Source organism: Ailuropoda melanoleuca, chromosome 11, assembly GCF_002007445.2.
Source record: "Ailuropoda melanoleuca isolate Jingjing chromosome 11, ASM200744v2, whole genome shotgun sequence".
NCBI classification, from domain to species: domain Eukaryota; kingdom Metazoa; phylum Chordata; class Mammalia; order Carnivora; family Ursidae; genus Ailuropoda; species Ailuropoda melanoleuca.
The window spans coordinates 37,838,936-37,852,811 of NC_048228.1; the positions used below are offsets into that span (position 1 = coordinate 37,838,936).

Consider the following 13,876-nt stretch of genomic DNA (forward strand, 5'->3'; position numbering starts at 1 on the left):
TCTTATTAAAGAACAGTAATATTTGGTGATCTCAAGGCATTAGGCCTGGAATATCTCTGACTGAGCTTAACATAGGAAGAAAGGAGGAAGGTTAGATTGGAAGTGATTAGGTTGATACAAATCAAGGAGAATAGCAGAGAAGACAAAGGTAGAACAGGGTGGAATGGACATATCAAAGTTAACAATGCCAACTTGGTTCAGTGTTATTCTATAAAAAGAAGCATAAACATTGAATTAACAGTTAAGCGGTCATCTCTCTCTGTTTTTCTCAAACTCAGAAATAACTGATCTTGAAATTTTATAATTCTATTATGGTTATTTGATAAAATATTATTCCCACCCATGCAAAATTAGTTTTGTAATGATATTCTGGTAGAGAACAGACCACTTGTGTAAGTCACCCTGAATGCTTTATTAAAAAATAGACGTTATACATTTGCCTTTTGTTTCCAAATATATGTCCATAACAATTGCCCAATTATATGAACTTGGAATCCTAGAAACTTCTTAGCACCAAGAGTGTGACTGGGAAGTCTGTAAGTTTATGGTAGTATACGTAGAGAATTATGCATCATACATCTTTTTCTATGAAGGGATACACTCAAATGCTTTCATAGCCTGGCAATGCCTACAATAGAGAATGATGAGAACAGTGGTGAAAAAGGAGCTTCACTCCTTGTTTACAAAAAAAAGCTCCTCATTTACAAATGCAGGAGCTTTACTTCATAATTTCAAATTTTAGTTTTTGACACTATTAAATACTAGTGGGATGTTTCTATATATGATAGAAAATACAAAAAAAAAATAATATTCCTTTCACAAAAGAAGTAAATTAAGAGGCACTATAACTACACTGGCTACCAATGCTAATATTATATATTATAAGTGCTTAGAAGTTTTAATTGCTTATAAAACCACTTACATACATTAACATGGGAACAATATTGATCTCTTAGAAGCAGTCAGGGAAACTAAAATAATTATATTTATATTAGCATTGCGTCAGCATATTTTGGAATATATCTGACCTCTTCTTTTACTTCCATTAAAAAATACATTAATTTTCAAGGAGTATGGTCATTATCAATATATTAAAAAGAGAAAATGGTTTCTAGTAATGCTTTGAGAATTCAATTAAAATCTTGTTAAGGATATGATTCTTCTATTAAGTTTTGTCCCATATACCATAAGAAGGAAACATTGAGTAACACTAAACTTTGAAGTGTGGGTATTTTCTCCTTTGTTGTAGAATAATAGACTTCTCAATAATGTAATCAGGATACTATACAGTATTTAACAATTCTCTGATATAAAATAACCTTTTAACAATTATTATTGTCTATCTTTTTTTAAAAGATTTATTTATTTATTTTAGAGAGAGAGAGAGAGAGAGAGAGAGTGACAGGGGAGGGGTTGAGGGAGTGAGAAAAAGAATTTGCAGCAGACTTCCTGCTGAGTATGGAGCTAGATGCAGGCTCAATCTCAGGACCCTGAGATCATGATCGGAGTTGAAATCAAGAGTCAGTTGCTTAACTGACTGGGCCACCCAGGTGCCCCTTGTCTATCATTAAGCAGCAAAGCGTCTATAATTACAAAACTAAAGACACACAGTGAAATTCATAACTTTCTATTATTCTCATTTTAACTACACAGCAAATATTAAGTATTTAGAAATCAATACCAGGCACTGTACTAGGTTTAAGCAGTATGAACTTGAGTAGGTTACACTCTTCATATGAAAAAGAAAAAAAAAAAACACAGTAATAAACAACTTTATGATAAAATTCCAAAATCATGAAAATCATAATGAATTCCAAAATGCATATCTACCTGTCTTTAAACCAAATTAAATTGAGACTACTGCACGTAAGTTAAGTGTATCATCCCAATTTTCCAAGTTTTTCTTCCCCATGATCTTAAGGATTGCCTTTATAATAATTTCAATGAAATTCAAACATCAAATATAAAATAGTTGATCTATGAGCTTTGTTTAAATAGATACAGCTAATCTTAAACAGCAAAACAAGAAAATGACTTCTTACTTGTAATACATATAGTCTCCCCAGCTGAAGAATTTTACAAACCATACTCCTTAATTACTTATTTACATTTTTCCTTAAATATTTTTAAAATATAATGTCTTTGGAGGAATGATTCTGTATTTCAATTTTTGATTTGATCATCATTTTGTAAATATAATATTTACATAATAAATAATACATAGTAAATAAACATTTTGTAAATGAGCTAGAGTCATCAACGAAAATTTAGCCAGCTAATGAAAATGTAACCACTCAATGAGGGCTAAATAATTCATCCTAAATTTATTACTTAAATTATGATAAACAAAAGATTCAAAACCTCTAATTCACGTGACATCAAGCTATTACAAAGAAAGCACTGTTTCTTACATGCAAGGCAAATGATGTGGTCTATAGTATTAACTTCTATTCTAAACTGCAACCAGAACAACAACAAAACAACAACAAAGATTTTACCATCTGAAATTAGATCCTTACATATTAAAGCAGTTCACCTTACCATCTATACCATGCAATATTTTACTAAAGTACTTGAGTATCCTAAAAGTATCACAAATAATTATTTTTTTGTTTATTTTTTACCTTGAAAGGCAATGGCTCTTCAGTCAGAGGACTAACAGGAAGTGAAGTGGTGCTACTTGCTGGGCTCATATCTGCACTCTGCAAGGAAAACACAACTGAATTAAAGGGATACATTTGGTAGTTATCTTTATTAATCCTAATTTAGAATCAAATCCTTCTTCTTAATATAAAAACAAATAAATGAATGAAATATAGGTATAGAAAAATTCACATTATATTATATACTGAATCATTCCTTATTTAGAAATAGTTAACTGAAAAATTAGCCTAATTATCACTTCTTAATGTACATTTTAAGTGCATTTTATTAAATACCATCAACACCTTTGTGCCAAGACAGTATTTAAAATTTTATTTGCTTACATTAGATATTGTCCCCCCCTTTTTTTGAAAGTTATACGGTATCTGTGATGATTTACGATCTTGTTATTTCAATGTCTTTCAGGCTGATTTTCAAACATATATTTAAAAGTATTACTCACTTTTAATTAGTGAAGATTTAAATAATTGTATCCAGTTTTTATTCATTATGAAAACTACATCTGTCATCAATATCTAATTGCAAAATGAAGAAATATTAAATTTTTAAATTCCTATATACATAGCCCCTGACAGTTTATAATCTTTCTTGCATTCTGCTAAACAAAACAAAAAGAAATGTTAAGAACAAAGGATACGCAAAAAGAGAATTATTGAATGTTGCTAATGCTGTTCTTCTAGCCCTGTAAAAATGTAAAAGTGTAATCAATTAAAACTCCTTAAATAAGAGATTAGCCTAAGAAAAAGTAGTATGGGTTAGAAGCTTACCATTATTTTTTCTAAAAGCAAGAAAAAAATACTGATAATAGGTAGCAACAGAATTTATGTTACTATATCCTTAACTCACTCTGTCAGAATCATTCTCCCTTTTAAGTAGATAAGCAAATAAAACACTGAAAAGAATGAACAGCAGCATATTTCAGCTTGTTTACCAACTGTGCATGCACTCATATACAGAAAATTTTTCAGTGAAGATTAAAGCAAAAGAATGGATTAATTTTGATTGTGATAAGGGAATAAGTAGATAAGTTTGGCCGATTTAAGTGCCAAAAAAGAGCACATTCAAAGAATAGATGCTGCAACTGTTAGAATTCTTAGAGTCTCTCTCCATTCATGAGGTTATGTCCAATTCATTTGATTTAGGTGTACCATAAATTGGATACACTTTAAATATCCTTAAAGCGGGATTATTTCTGACTCTATTTCAGCAGCAATGCATAAGAACTATAAACATAGTTTATACTCTGGATAATTTTTATATAACATGTACCATACCCTACTTCAGAAATTGAACCAAGACTGTGCATTGACTTAAATTGTCTAAAGGAGGAAATTACGTAAAAACTGAACAATAATCTACTGAAGGAAGCAGAAAAATACATAAACTAGATAATTGAGGTGAATTAGCTACTGACTTAATTTCTAAATTTATTCAGAACTTCTTGTCCATTATTTGATCAAAATCAGGAAATATTCTGAACTGCTGACTTTCACTATCTGATTATATGATATAATAGAGAAACAAAGGTTTTCCTAGGAATGAATTTACCACAGGATTCTAAAATTTAAAAAATTAGTGAAACTTTTTTTCTAGACTAGAAAAACAAGACTCCTGAGCTGTTTTTCTCATTAGATTTCTCATGAGAATTTAAGCAAATAATAGAACACAGTTCATATGTAGTTGAATTATCTGGTATTTTCCTGAAGAATTGGTATCCTGCATAGTATATTAAAGTATCATGCCCTTAAAAAGCATATATTCAGAAGACAGAGATGACATTCAATTGTGAAAATTTAAAAGCCTGTATCATATTCTTATAGATGAAGATTTTTGAACTTCTGTAAGAACATGAACCAAAATCAAGCTTCATGGCTAACTTCTTTTAGGGTCGAGGTCTCCCACAACTTCCCAGAAATAAATGTGTCATTCTAAGCACTGTTAGAAACCAGACTAAAATTTGCATCATCTAACCTTGATTCTTTGAATGTCATTCTTAGAGAAAACTGTGTTCCAGTTTTCACTTTCAAATCCATCTTATAGTATGACACTTAATTTTATTGCTGTTAGGGAATCTTGAGAAAAATGTTTTAAAAAAACAAATCAATCTTATATGACATCTCATATACTGCACTTAATTTTCAAGTTAAAAAATACAAAGCAAAGGGGCGCCTGGGTGGCACAGCGGTTAAGCATCTGCCTTCGGCTCAGGGCGTGATCCCGGTGTTAGGGGTTCAAGCCCCACATCAAGCCCCACATCAGGCTCCTCCGCTATGAGCCTGCTTCTTCCTCTCCCACTCCCCCTGCTTGTGTTCCCTCTCTTGCTAGCTGTCTCTATCTCTGTCAAATAAATAAATAAAATCTTAAAAAAAAAACAAAGCAAAAATAGAAAAACGGTATCTTCATTTTTAGCTTGTTTTTCCATTTGCATTTCAGTGATCTGCTATTCCAATTTGTTTCCACTTCTAGATATCTGATACTATAGTAAACCCTTCATTTATAAATTTGTAAATTCCAATTTGCAATTCAGTGATCTGCTATTCCAATTTGCTTACACTTCTAGATATCTGATACTATAGTAAACCCTTCATTTATAAATCTTATCCCTACTTCATACTTTAATTAGCTTACCCTTTCATTTAACAGTGGCAATTCCAATGCAATTGCACATCTAAATACAAATTAACAAAGTACTTCATAAGCTACATTTGAAGTTTTTAAAAGCTAACAGTGTATGTTCTTTCAAAATTTTCTTCAAAAAGTATTTTGTTAGAATTATGGCTTCATCTGCTTTTGATGTATTTCAGATACTTTGGAAACGGTCAGTTCTTGATATGAAAGTGGCTGTCTTTGGAATATAGAATTATTTTGTAATATAAGCAAATCATCTCAACAAAAAGAACCTCCTTAATTCTTACGTAACATATTTCGACTTTCTGACCCAGTGGAGACAGCGCGGGATGGTTTTAAGAAGCCTATCCTAATTTCAACAAGTGTCCTAGAAATCTGATTTTCTGGTTCTAAGCCCAATAGATCCCTGCTTCTTTCCCACACTAGGGTGATAAATAATATGAACTTAGTATCTTTCCTATACTTAAAATGTTTTTTTCACCCAAATTGGTAGACTTTCTCCCCTTCTATTTCTATTGCACATATGCTAAGTTTTCTTTTTCTTCAAATTGAGCTTAATGTTAAGTGTAACCTTTAAGTTTAACAATAAAATCTAGACAAGTATTTACTTTTGAGCCTATCAGAGATATTCTAGTGAAATTTACCCTCTTCTCATATTGTTCTCCAGAATTCTTTCTATTCATCTCAGTTTGCAGAAATTATTCACTTTGCTGTTGCTGTTCCCATTATATAATTCCCCTAAATTTACAAACTACCTCATCCCTCACCTCCAGCCTATCTTCTTTAAATCAACGCTATTGAAGTATAACATACTATACTGAAATGCAACTTAAAAGTATGTGGTTAGATGACTTTAACAAATGTATACACATGTGTAACTACTACCAAAATCAAGATATAGAACATTTTCATCAATTCAAAATGTTCCCTCATACTCCTTTGCATTCAAACGCTACCCCTTCCTGGTCTTAGGCAACAATGATATGCTGTATCACCATAGGTTAGTTTTGCCTTCCCTAGAATTTCACATAAGTGTTAATGTATAATATGAACTCTTTAGTACCCAGCTTCGCTCATTCAGCAAAATTATTTTGAAATTCATCATGTCATGCTGTTGTATATTTCAGAATCCATCCTTTTAAATGTAGCACAATATGAAATGGCAAATCACAATTTGTTTACCTAATCACCTTTGATAGAGTTTGCATTGCTTCCAGTCTGGAACTATTACAAAGAAAGCCATGTTAATTGTTTGTGTATATATCTTTTTGTGGACATATATTTTCATTTTTTCTTTCTTTCTTTCTTTCATTCATTTACTTATCTGAGAGAGACAGAGAGAGTGCATGAGCAGGGGGAGGGGCAGAGAGAGAGGGAGAGGGAGAGAGAGAATCCTTAAGCAGACTCCCCACTGAGCATGGAGCCCCAAGCACGGCTTGATCCCAGGACCCTGAGACCATGACCTGAGCCGAAATCAAGAGCTGAATGCTCAACTGACTGAGCCACTAGGCACCCCTGTTTTCATTTTTCTTGGTTAAATACCTAACAGTGAAATTACCTGGGTCCTGTGGTAAATTTATATCCATTATTATGCCAACTTCATTACAAACTGACAAAATGACAAAAGGGTTGTAATACATTGCACTTCAATTTGTATTGTATCTCACTAATACTGGCATTATCATTTTTTCTTTTCTTTAATTTTAGCCATTCCAGGGATCTGTAATGGTAGCTCACTGTGGTTTTAACTTTCATTTCTGTAGAAAACTAATGATGTTGAGCATCTTTTCATGTGCCTGTTGACCATTAGTATATCTTGTTTTGTGAAGAATCTGACAAAATATTTTGCCTATTTTTCTTTCTGATTAGGTTATTTATATATAAATCCTTTGTCATATATGTTTATTATAAATATTTTCACCCAGTTTGTGGCTTATATCTTTATTTCCTTAATACTGTCTTCAAAAGAACCAAAGCTTTCCACCTTTTTTTTTTTTTATGGTTTATACTTTTGGTGATTTACCTAAGAAATCTTGTCCTACCTCAAATTCACAAAGATTTTTTTACTTATGTTTTCTGCTACTAACCTTTCAGTTCATACATCATGGCTAAAAAACCAGCATAGTTAGGATTCTATTCTTTGAAAATGCTTTTGCAATTTTTTGGTACATAACACACATTAAATAACACTAATATTTGTATTGTACACAATCCAGCACAAGATTTTCACAAAGATTAATTTGTATTTTAGCAAGTTACCTCAGACACTTTAGCCAGTCTCAGTCATTTGATGGGAATCTGATAGTTACCAGTGACTTAACATACTTTAATTACAATAAACAAAAATATGGAGATATTATCTGCTTGTGGGTTTGTCAAAGGAAGAGGGGAAGCCTTTGCTAAAATACTGAAAATTTTAAATTAGTAAAAGAGAGCCTCATCAGAGTGGTGATTATGGAGCTTCCTGGGCAGATGAACGGAAGAAGGTGAGAGAAATAAAGTTTTAGGTGGGAAGTAAAATAGAAATGGCAAAAAAAGCAATGTATCTATCTTCTCTTTCTGTTGACTCATCTTTGAGGAAAAAAAGAGAGCACAAGTGGAAATAGAAATAGCTATTTTAAATAAAATTCTAAGAGTACTCCCCTCTTGTTCAAATTTCTCAATGGCATAAAAAAATGATTTAAGTACATAGAAGTTCTGCAAATATCATGCCACTGTGGCATATTAAGAGCTGCCACAGAAGAGGAAAACAGTGGCAGGAGGCTGACTAGAACTTTCCTTAGCTCATATGAGATGACTCCTAAAAATGTATATGAATTATCAAGGATAACTTATCAAGAGGTTGGAAATAGCAAATAAATGACCTCAATGCAATCTTCAGACTCGAGTATCTAGTACCAACTCTGACTACTAACCTAATATCTACTTTGACTATCAACACTGATTGCAGAATTACTAGAAGTTATTATTGATGAAAAAATAAATGTCTAAAAATAAGTATATAAAATATAAGTATATTAAAATGTCATTTCTATTAAAAAAATCCAGAAAGTGAACAGAATTTGCAAATCACAGATGTTCTTTCCCAAATAGATAACAAAAGAAACATTTTGTTGTAATAATAATCATGTTCTCCCAGGTTATATTTCTGACCACAGTTTAGGGGAATGGTACATTATCTGTTATTATAAACAGTGCTTTAAAAGTTTGGCTAAAAAAAATCTAATCACTCTCAACTAACACTGCTCAACTCTTAATGACCAAAGTGTACAACTGAGAGCTTTGACACTCAATATACCGTCACTAAAGAAATAGAGAAATTGAAGGGTAATAGATGTCATTAATACTTACTAAATCAGAAAAGAATGTTGATACTTTGAATGATGCATCTTCTCTAAGCTTCTACTATTTTTATTATTAAAAAATAAAGCATGCACTCACTGTAATAGCCTTGACAAACATAGTACTCTGTTCTTTCTTTTGACGTGAAGAAATAAATTCTCAACTGATTCACAAATTATCTATACTTGATAGTATAGGTGGGTATAAAATTGTCAAGTCACCATTCATATAATAATATAAAATTAAAATCAAAATTCAGTTTTGAAATATTCTTTATTAATTCATAAATTAAGTAGTTACTTTTTTAAAAAATGCATTTTATTTTACTATTATTTTTAAGTAATCTGTACACTCAACATGAGGCTCAAACTCATGATCAAGAGTCACAGCTCTACCAACTGAACCAGCCAGGTGCCCCAGGAGTTACTCTTTATCCATGAAAATGAGATAATTTTTTACAAGTATTGATAATATTTTTATTATATAAGCCATATTGTATTTTCCCTCTGATTTTGGGAGGAAACGTGCTAATTTTATCAAATAAAATATTCTTTATTAATGCCCAATGCCCAGATATGCCTTTCTTCTAATATAGGAACCATGGCTCCTTGGAGAAATTACTGATTCCAGGAATGGGGCAAAGAATGTACTAGGTGATTCTAGACCATCTTGTTGTTCCAAAAAGTAAGAAAATGATCAAAAGATAAAAAGATGGGGTATGCCAAAGAGATAAAGGAGCCAATGTGAAAGAGCTCCAGCCAGAGCTGGAACAATTTGAGCAACAAAATAAATAGCATCGTATTGGAGTTATAATTTGAAGGTTAAAACAAAATTTTAAAAATCATGAATTCATATATAAATAAGTAAGGAACTGAATAAATAAATAATTGGAGAGAAAAGTCAAATCTTTCTTACAGAAGAATTCCAATTAAGTTATGTAGATACTCCCTCTCTTCAAGATGTAGAATTCACACCCCACCCCACAAACAACCTCCAGTCTGTGTTTAGTCAGTTAATTCCAAAGAGTAGAGTATGAAATGAGGAATGGTAACTTTACAGTGGAGAAACCCAGCAATATTACCTCATCAAAGTGATCAAGGTAAACATCATGTAGATAACATGACATAATGTGATAAGAGGGGTACTTCACCTCTGTGGTCTTTCTCCCACCTCAGTCTAGTTATGAGAAAAATATCAAACAAACCCAAATTGAGGGGCATTCTGCAGAAAATCTAACCAAAGTCAAGGTCATCAAGGACAAGGCAAGTCTGAGAACTATTACAGATCATGTCATTAGAGAGACATGATGACTAAATGTAATGTGGTATCCTGGATAAAATCCTGCAGTAGCAAAAAAGGATATTAAGGAAAACTGGTAACATCTGAATACGTTGCTAAGTTTAGTTAATAGTAACATACCTATATTAGTTCTTAGTTGTGACAAATGTACTCTGCTGAGGTAAGATGATAACAATCGGGGAAACTGAATGACGGGTATATGGGAGTTCTCTGTACCACCTCTGCAAATTTTCTATACATATGAAACTTTTAAAATAAAAAGTTTATTTAAAGATATTCTTCATTCACAATATAACCAGGCTTTTCAGGATTATAATACATGACTGTCATCGTACTCATAACTTCTAAGCTTTCATTAGGGCTTTTATAACTTTTATAAAAATAAATTTTGGCAGACTATTTTATTAGGATGCGTAATAGCTCCACCAAAGAATCTTTAATCTTCTATGAAGAGCTCACTGAAAAGCTGATTCTAAATTGGTTTGCATGCTTTCATGTTCCCTAGAGGAATGTTGAAGGAAAGCTGTAGCCGCATAAAATGATCTATTTGTTTGGGTACAACTAAGGTGCTTGGTAGAGTGAGTTTGCATTATTAATATTTACTGAATGCCATAATTCTATAGAACAGACCCATTAATTATACCTCCCCTGAAAGAATAATTAATGGATCTGTCCTATGGGATTAAAGTTTATTTATAAGAATTTCTTGAAGTGAAACATGATCAATTGGGCTCAAATCTGTTGAGTACATAAACAGGTCTGAGTATGAGTGAAATATTTTTTAAGCCATTAGGGTAAGTTGTATAAGGTAATCCTGTAGGCCTGATAAAATTGAATGTTTACCTAAATGTGTTAATCTGAGTATACATTCTTATAGTTCTAAAATTATATTTAAAAAATGCACCACATGTTATAGTATTTTGTTGTTTTAATAATCAATGATGTTATTGTTGATAAAATCCATAGGATAATTTGGATTTCTGTAGTATAAATGGGGTACTTTTCTTGAAAATATTTTCCTTTTTCAGATGTGCTAATTTTCTGTGAAGATTTAGTCATTTATTAGTTCAGCCATCCAATAAGTATTAAGGACACATTAGGCTTCCCTGACCTTAGATTTTCATTTTTGCCATGACTCGTCTCACTGCTAAGATGTGGTTGTCCAAGGACATTAGTAAAAAAAGGAATGCAGAGTATCTAATTGTGGCACAGAAAGACAGTCTTCATATATTAGTGGGCATATTCTGGAGAGCTAATTTGTGTCCTTCTTAAGTATTTCCTACAAATACAATGAGCTAACAGCCCGGGGCTCCTCCAGTCCAGGGTGCTGACCACTGAATTTCAGGCATACCTCTCTGAGGAACCAAGTCAGCCACGGGGAAGCTGACTCCACTCACTTCATTCCGTAAGTGATATACATTCTTTCTTTATTTTTTTATTTTATTAGCAGTAAACCAAAATAAGAGCAACAGTGAATTAAATACAATGTCTAAATCAGGACTAGCTCTTTGTATTTTGGCCAAGCTCACCAATCTTATATCAATGTGAGTCAAGTCTTTTATTGGTCCCATTTTCTCTAAGTGAAAATGCAAGGTTTTTTTTCCCCTTTGTAGTATCTTCTTATAGGTGATATCTGCTGTTTTTGCCTTCCTAGCATCTAATCCATTTTACTATGTTAACAACATTTGAATTTTCCTATGGGGAGTGATTTCTCCTAAACTTTCATTCCATTTGTTTTGAGTACTGCTGATCCAATATCCTTGAAATAGGTGTAAGCATATAACCAAGGCCTAGCCAAACTGTTCTATACAAAAAAGCAAGGCACATGAGCCAATTCATTTAAATGAAACTCAGATATGGGAATTGTGTTGGAATTTTGAGAAATAAATGCTCTCATTCACCTAATGTTGCTAAGGTCATAGAATGTGTTTCCATCCAAATTGCCAGAGGCCACCAAGTGGATAGTATATCTCTAGGAACACATCCAACACAGAGCCAATCCAATAAATGGAGAAAAAGCAATGGAGCCCTAAGTACATAGCTGACATACTGATAATCCAGCCCTATGTGGCTAAATAATTTTCACAAAACCGTCTGGCTAACACTTAAGCATCCTTTCTAATATAGGAATAAGCACTGCTGTGTGGAAGTTACACACTATAGAATCTAAAATTTGGAATTGCCTGGCACAAGTGGTGTAGAGAATTAGGATACTACTCTATTCTAGGCTTAGAAGTTAGAAATATTTATGTGATAGCAAAATAATTTATTAAGTTATTTTCTAAATTTGGGGTGCCTCAGAGTACATCTTTTTAAATTTGGAGCTTTGTAAGATTTAGTAAAAAAAAATACCTATGTATAAAAATGTGTTTACTTATTCTCAAAATTTAGTGTGTGTGTGTGTGTGTGTGTGTGTAAAATTTACTTTTAACTTGATGACACATTTACATAGTCCAAATTTCAAATGGTGCAACATCTTTTTCCAGGAAAAAGTTTTTTTTCTACTCCCAGTCCTCAACCATCCAGAGGCCCCTAATCTTACCAATTTATTGTATAACCTTCTACAGATGTTATAAATAGATGTGATGGATGGATAGATAGATAGATAGATAGATAGATAGATAGATAGATAATAGAAACACACATAAACATATATACATTACAGTTGACCCATGAACAACACAGGGGACAGGGTGCTGACCCCTCTGCAGTTGAAAATCTACACATAAATCCGCACATAACTTTGACTCCATCAAAACTTAATTACTAACAGACTACTGTTGACTAGAAACCTTTTGGAATAAAGAGTTAACATGTATTTTATATATTACATGTATTATATACTGTATTCTTACAATAATGTAAACCAGAGAAACAGTGTTATTAAGAAAATAATAAGAAAGAAAAATACATTTACAGTACTGTACAGTAAAAAATCTGCCTGCAAGTGGAACTGTGCAATTCAAACCCATTTTGCTCAAGGGTCAATTGCACACACACACACACACACACACACACACACACACACACACCCAGCCATTGAGTTTTTTCCTTTTATACATATAGAATAACATGTTTTACAAAATAACATGTTTTACATCGTGTTCTTCAACTTGCCTTTTTCAAATTACCTTGTATTTGTATATAATGAGTTCCCTCATTCTTTAACACAGCTGTATATTATTCCAGTTTATGGCCCTATCACAGTGTAAACAGTGTTACATTCTTACTCTTTTGCTATTACAAAGAGAGCTGAAATTAATTTTATTATATGCATTTTATCTAAAAAATAATTTTTCAGATGTGGAATTGCAAATCTAAAAGATACACTCAACTTTAATTCTTTTTTTTTTTTTTTTTTAAAGATTTTATTTATTTATTTGACAGAGATAGAGACAGCCAGCGAGAGAGGGAACACAAGCAGGGGGAGTGGGAGAGGAAGAAGCAGGCTCACAGCAGAGGAGCCTGACGTGGGGCTCGATCCCGTAACGCCGGGATCATGCCCTGAGCCGAAGGCAGACGTTTAACCGCTGTGCCACCCAGGCGCCCCACTTAATTCTTAATGATATTACCAAATTGATGTGCATGTTGATTCTATCCGTTTATACATCCACCTGAGGCTTACAAGTATTTTTCCACTGTCTCATTATGTATTCTCTGCTTCAAAAGATTTTTAGTGCATATCTAAAAGGCAAGTGAAAGCTCTGACTGGGTTTACCATCTTAAAATCACAGAGATTTAAAAAATTATGGCTTTTAAAAATATTTTTCTGCTTGGTATCAATAGCCCAGGATAGTTGAGAGAAGCAATACCCTAACAGATGCTTGGCTATGTTGAGTTTGCTTTGCTCTTAGCTCTCTTCTGATCTTGTGATCAGCTCCAATTACTACAATTATTACTTTATTGTTTTGTCACTAACTCAAACCTATACCAATTCCCCAAC

At 32.5% G+C, this 13,876-nt stretch overlaps 1 protein-coding gene across 7 annotated transcripts in view; it reads right to left on the bottom strand.

The window, feature by feature from the left end:
• CCSER1 (coiled-coil serine rich protein 1) overlaps positions 1-13,876 on the bottom strand; it is a 1,293,520-nt gene that overhangs the window by 752,590 nt on the left and 527,054 nt on the right. For all 7 annotated transcript variants that reach the window (XM_034671499.1, XM_034671500.1, XM_034671502.1 and 4 more), the window contains exon 7: positions 2,625-2,702. In XM_034671499.1, the coding sequence (XP_034527390.1) occupies positions 2,625-2,702 (78 nt within the window). The remainder of the gene's footprint in view (positions 1-2,624; positions 2,703-13,876) is intronic.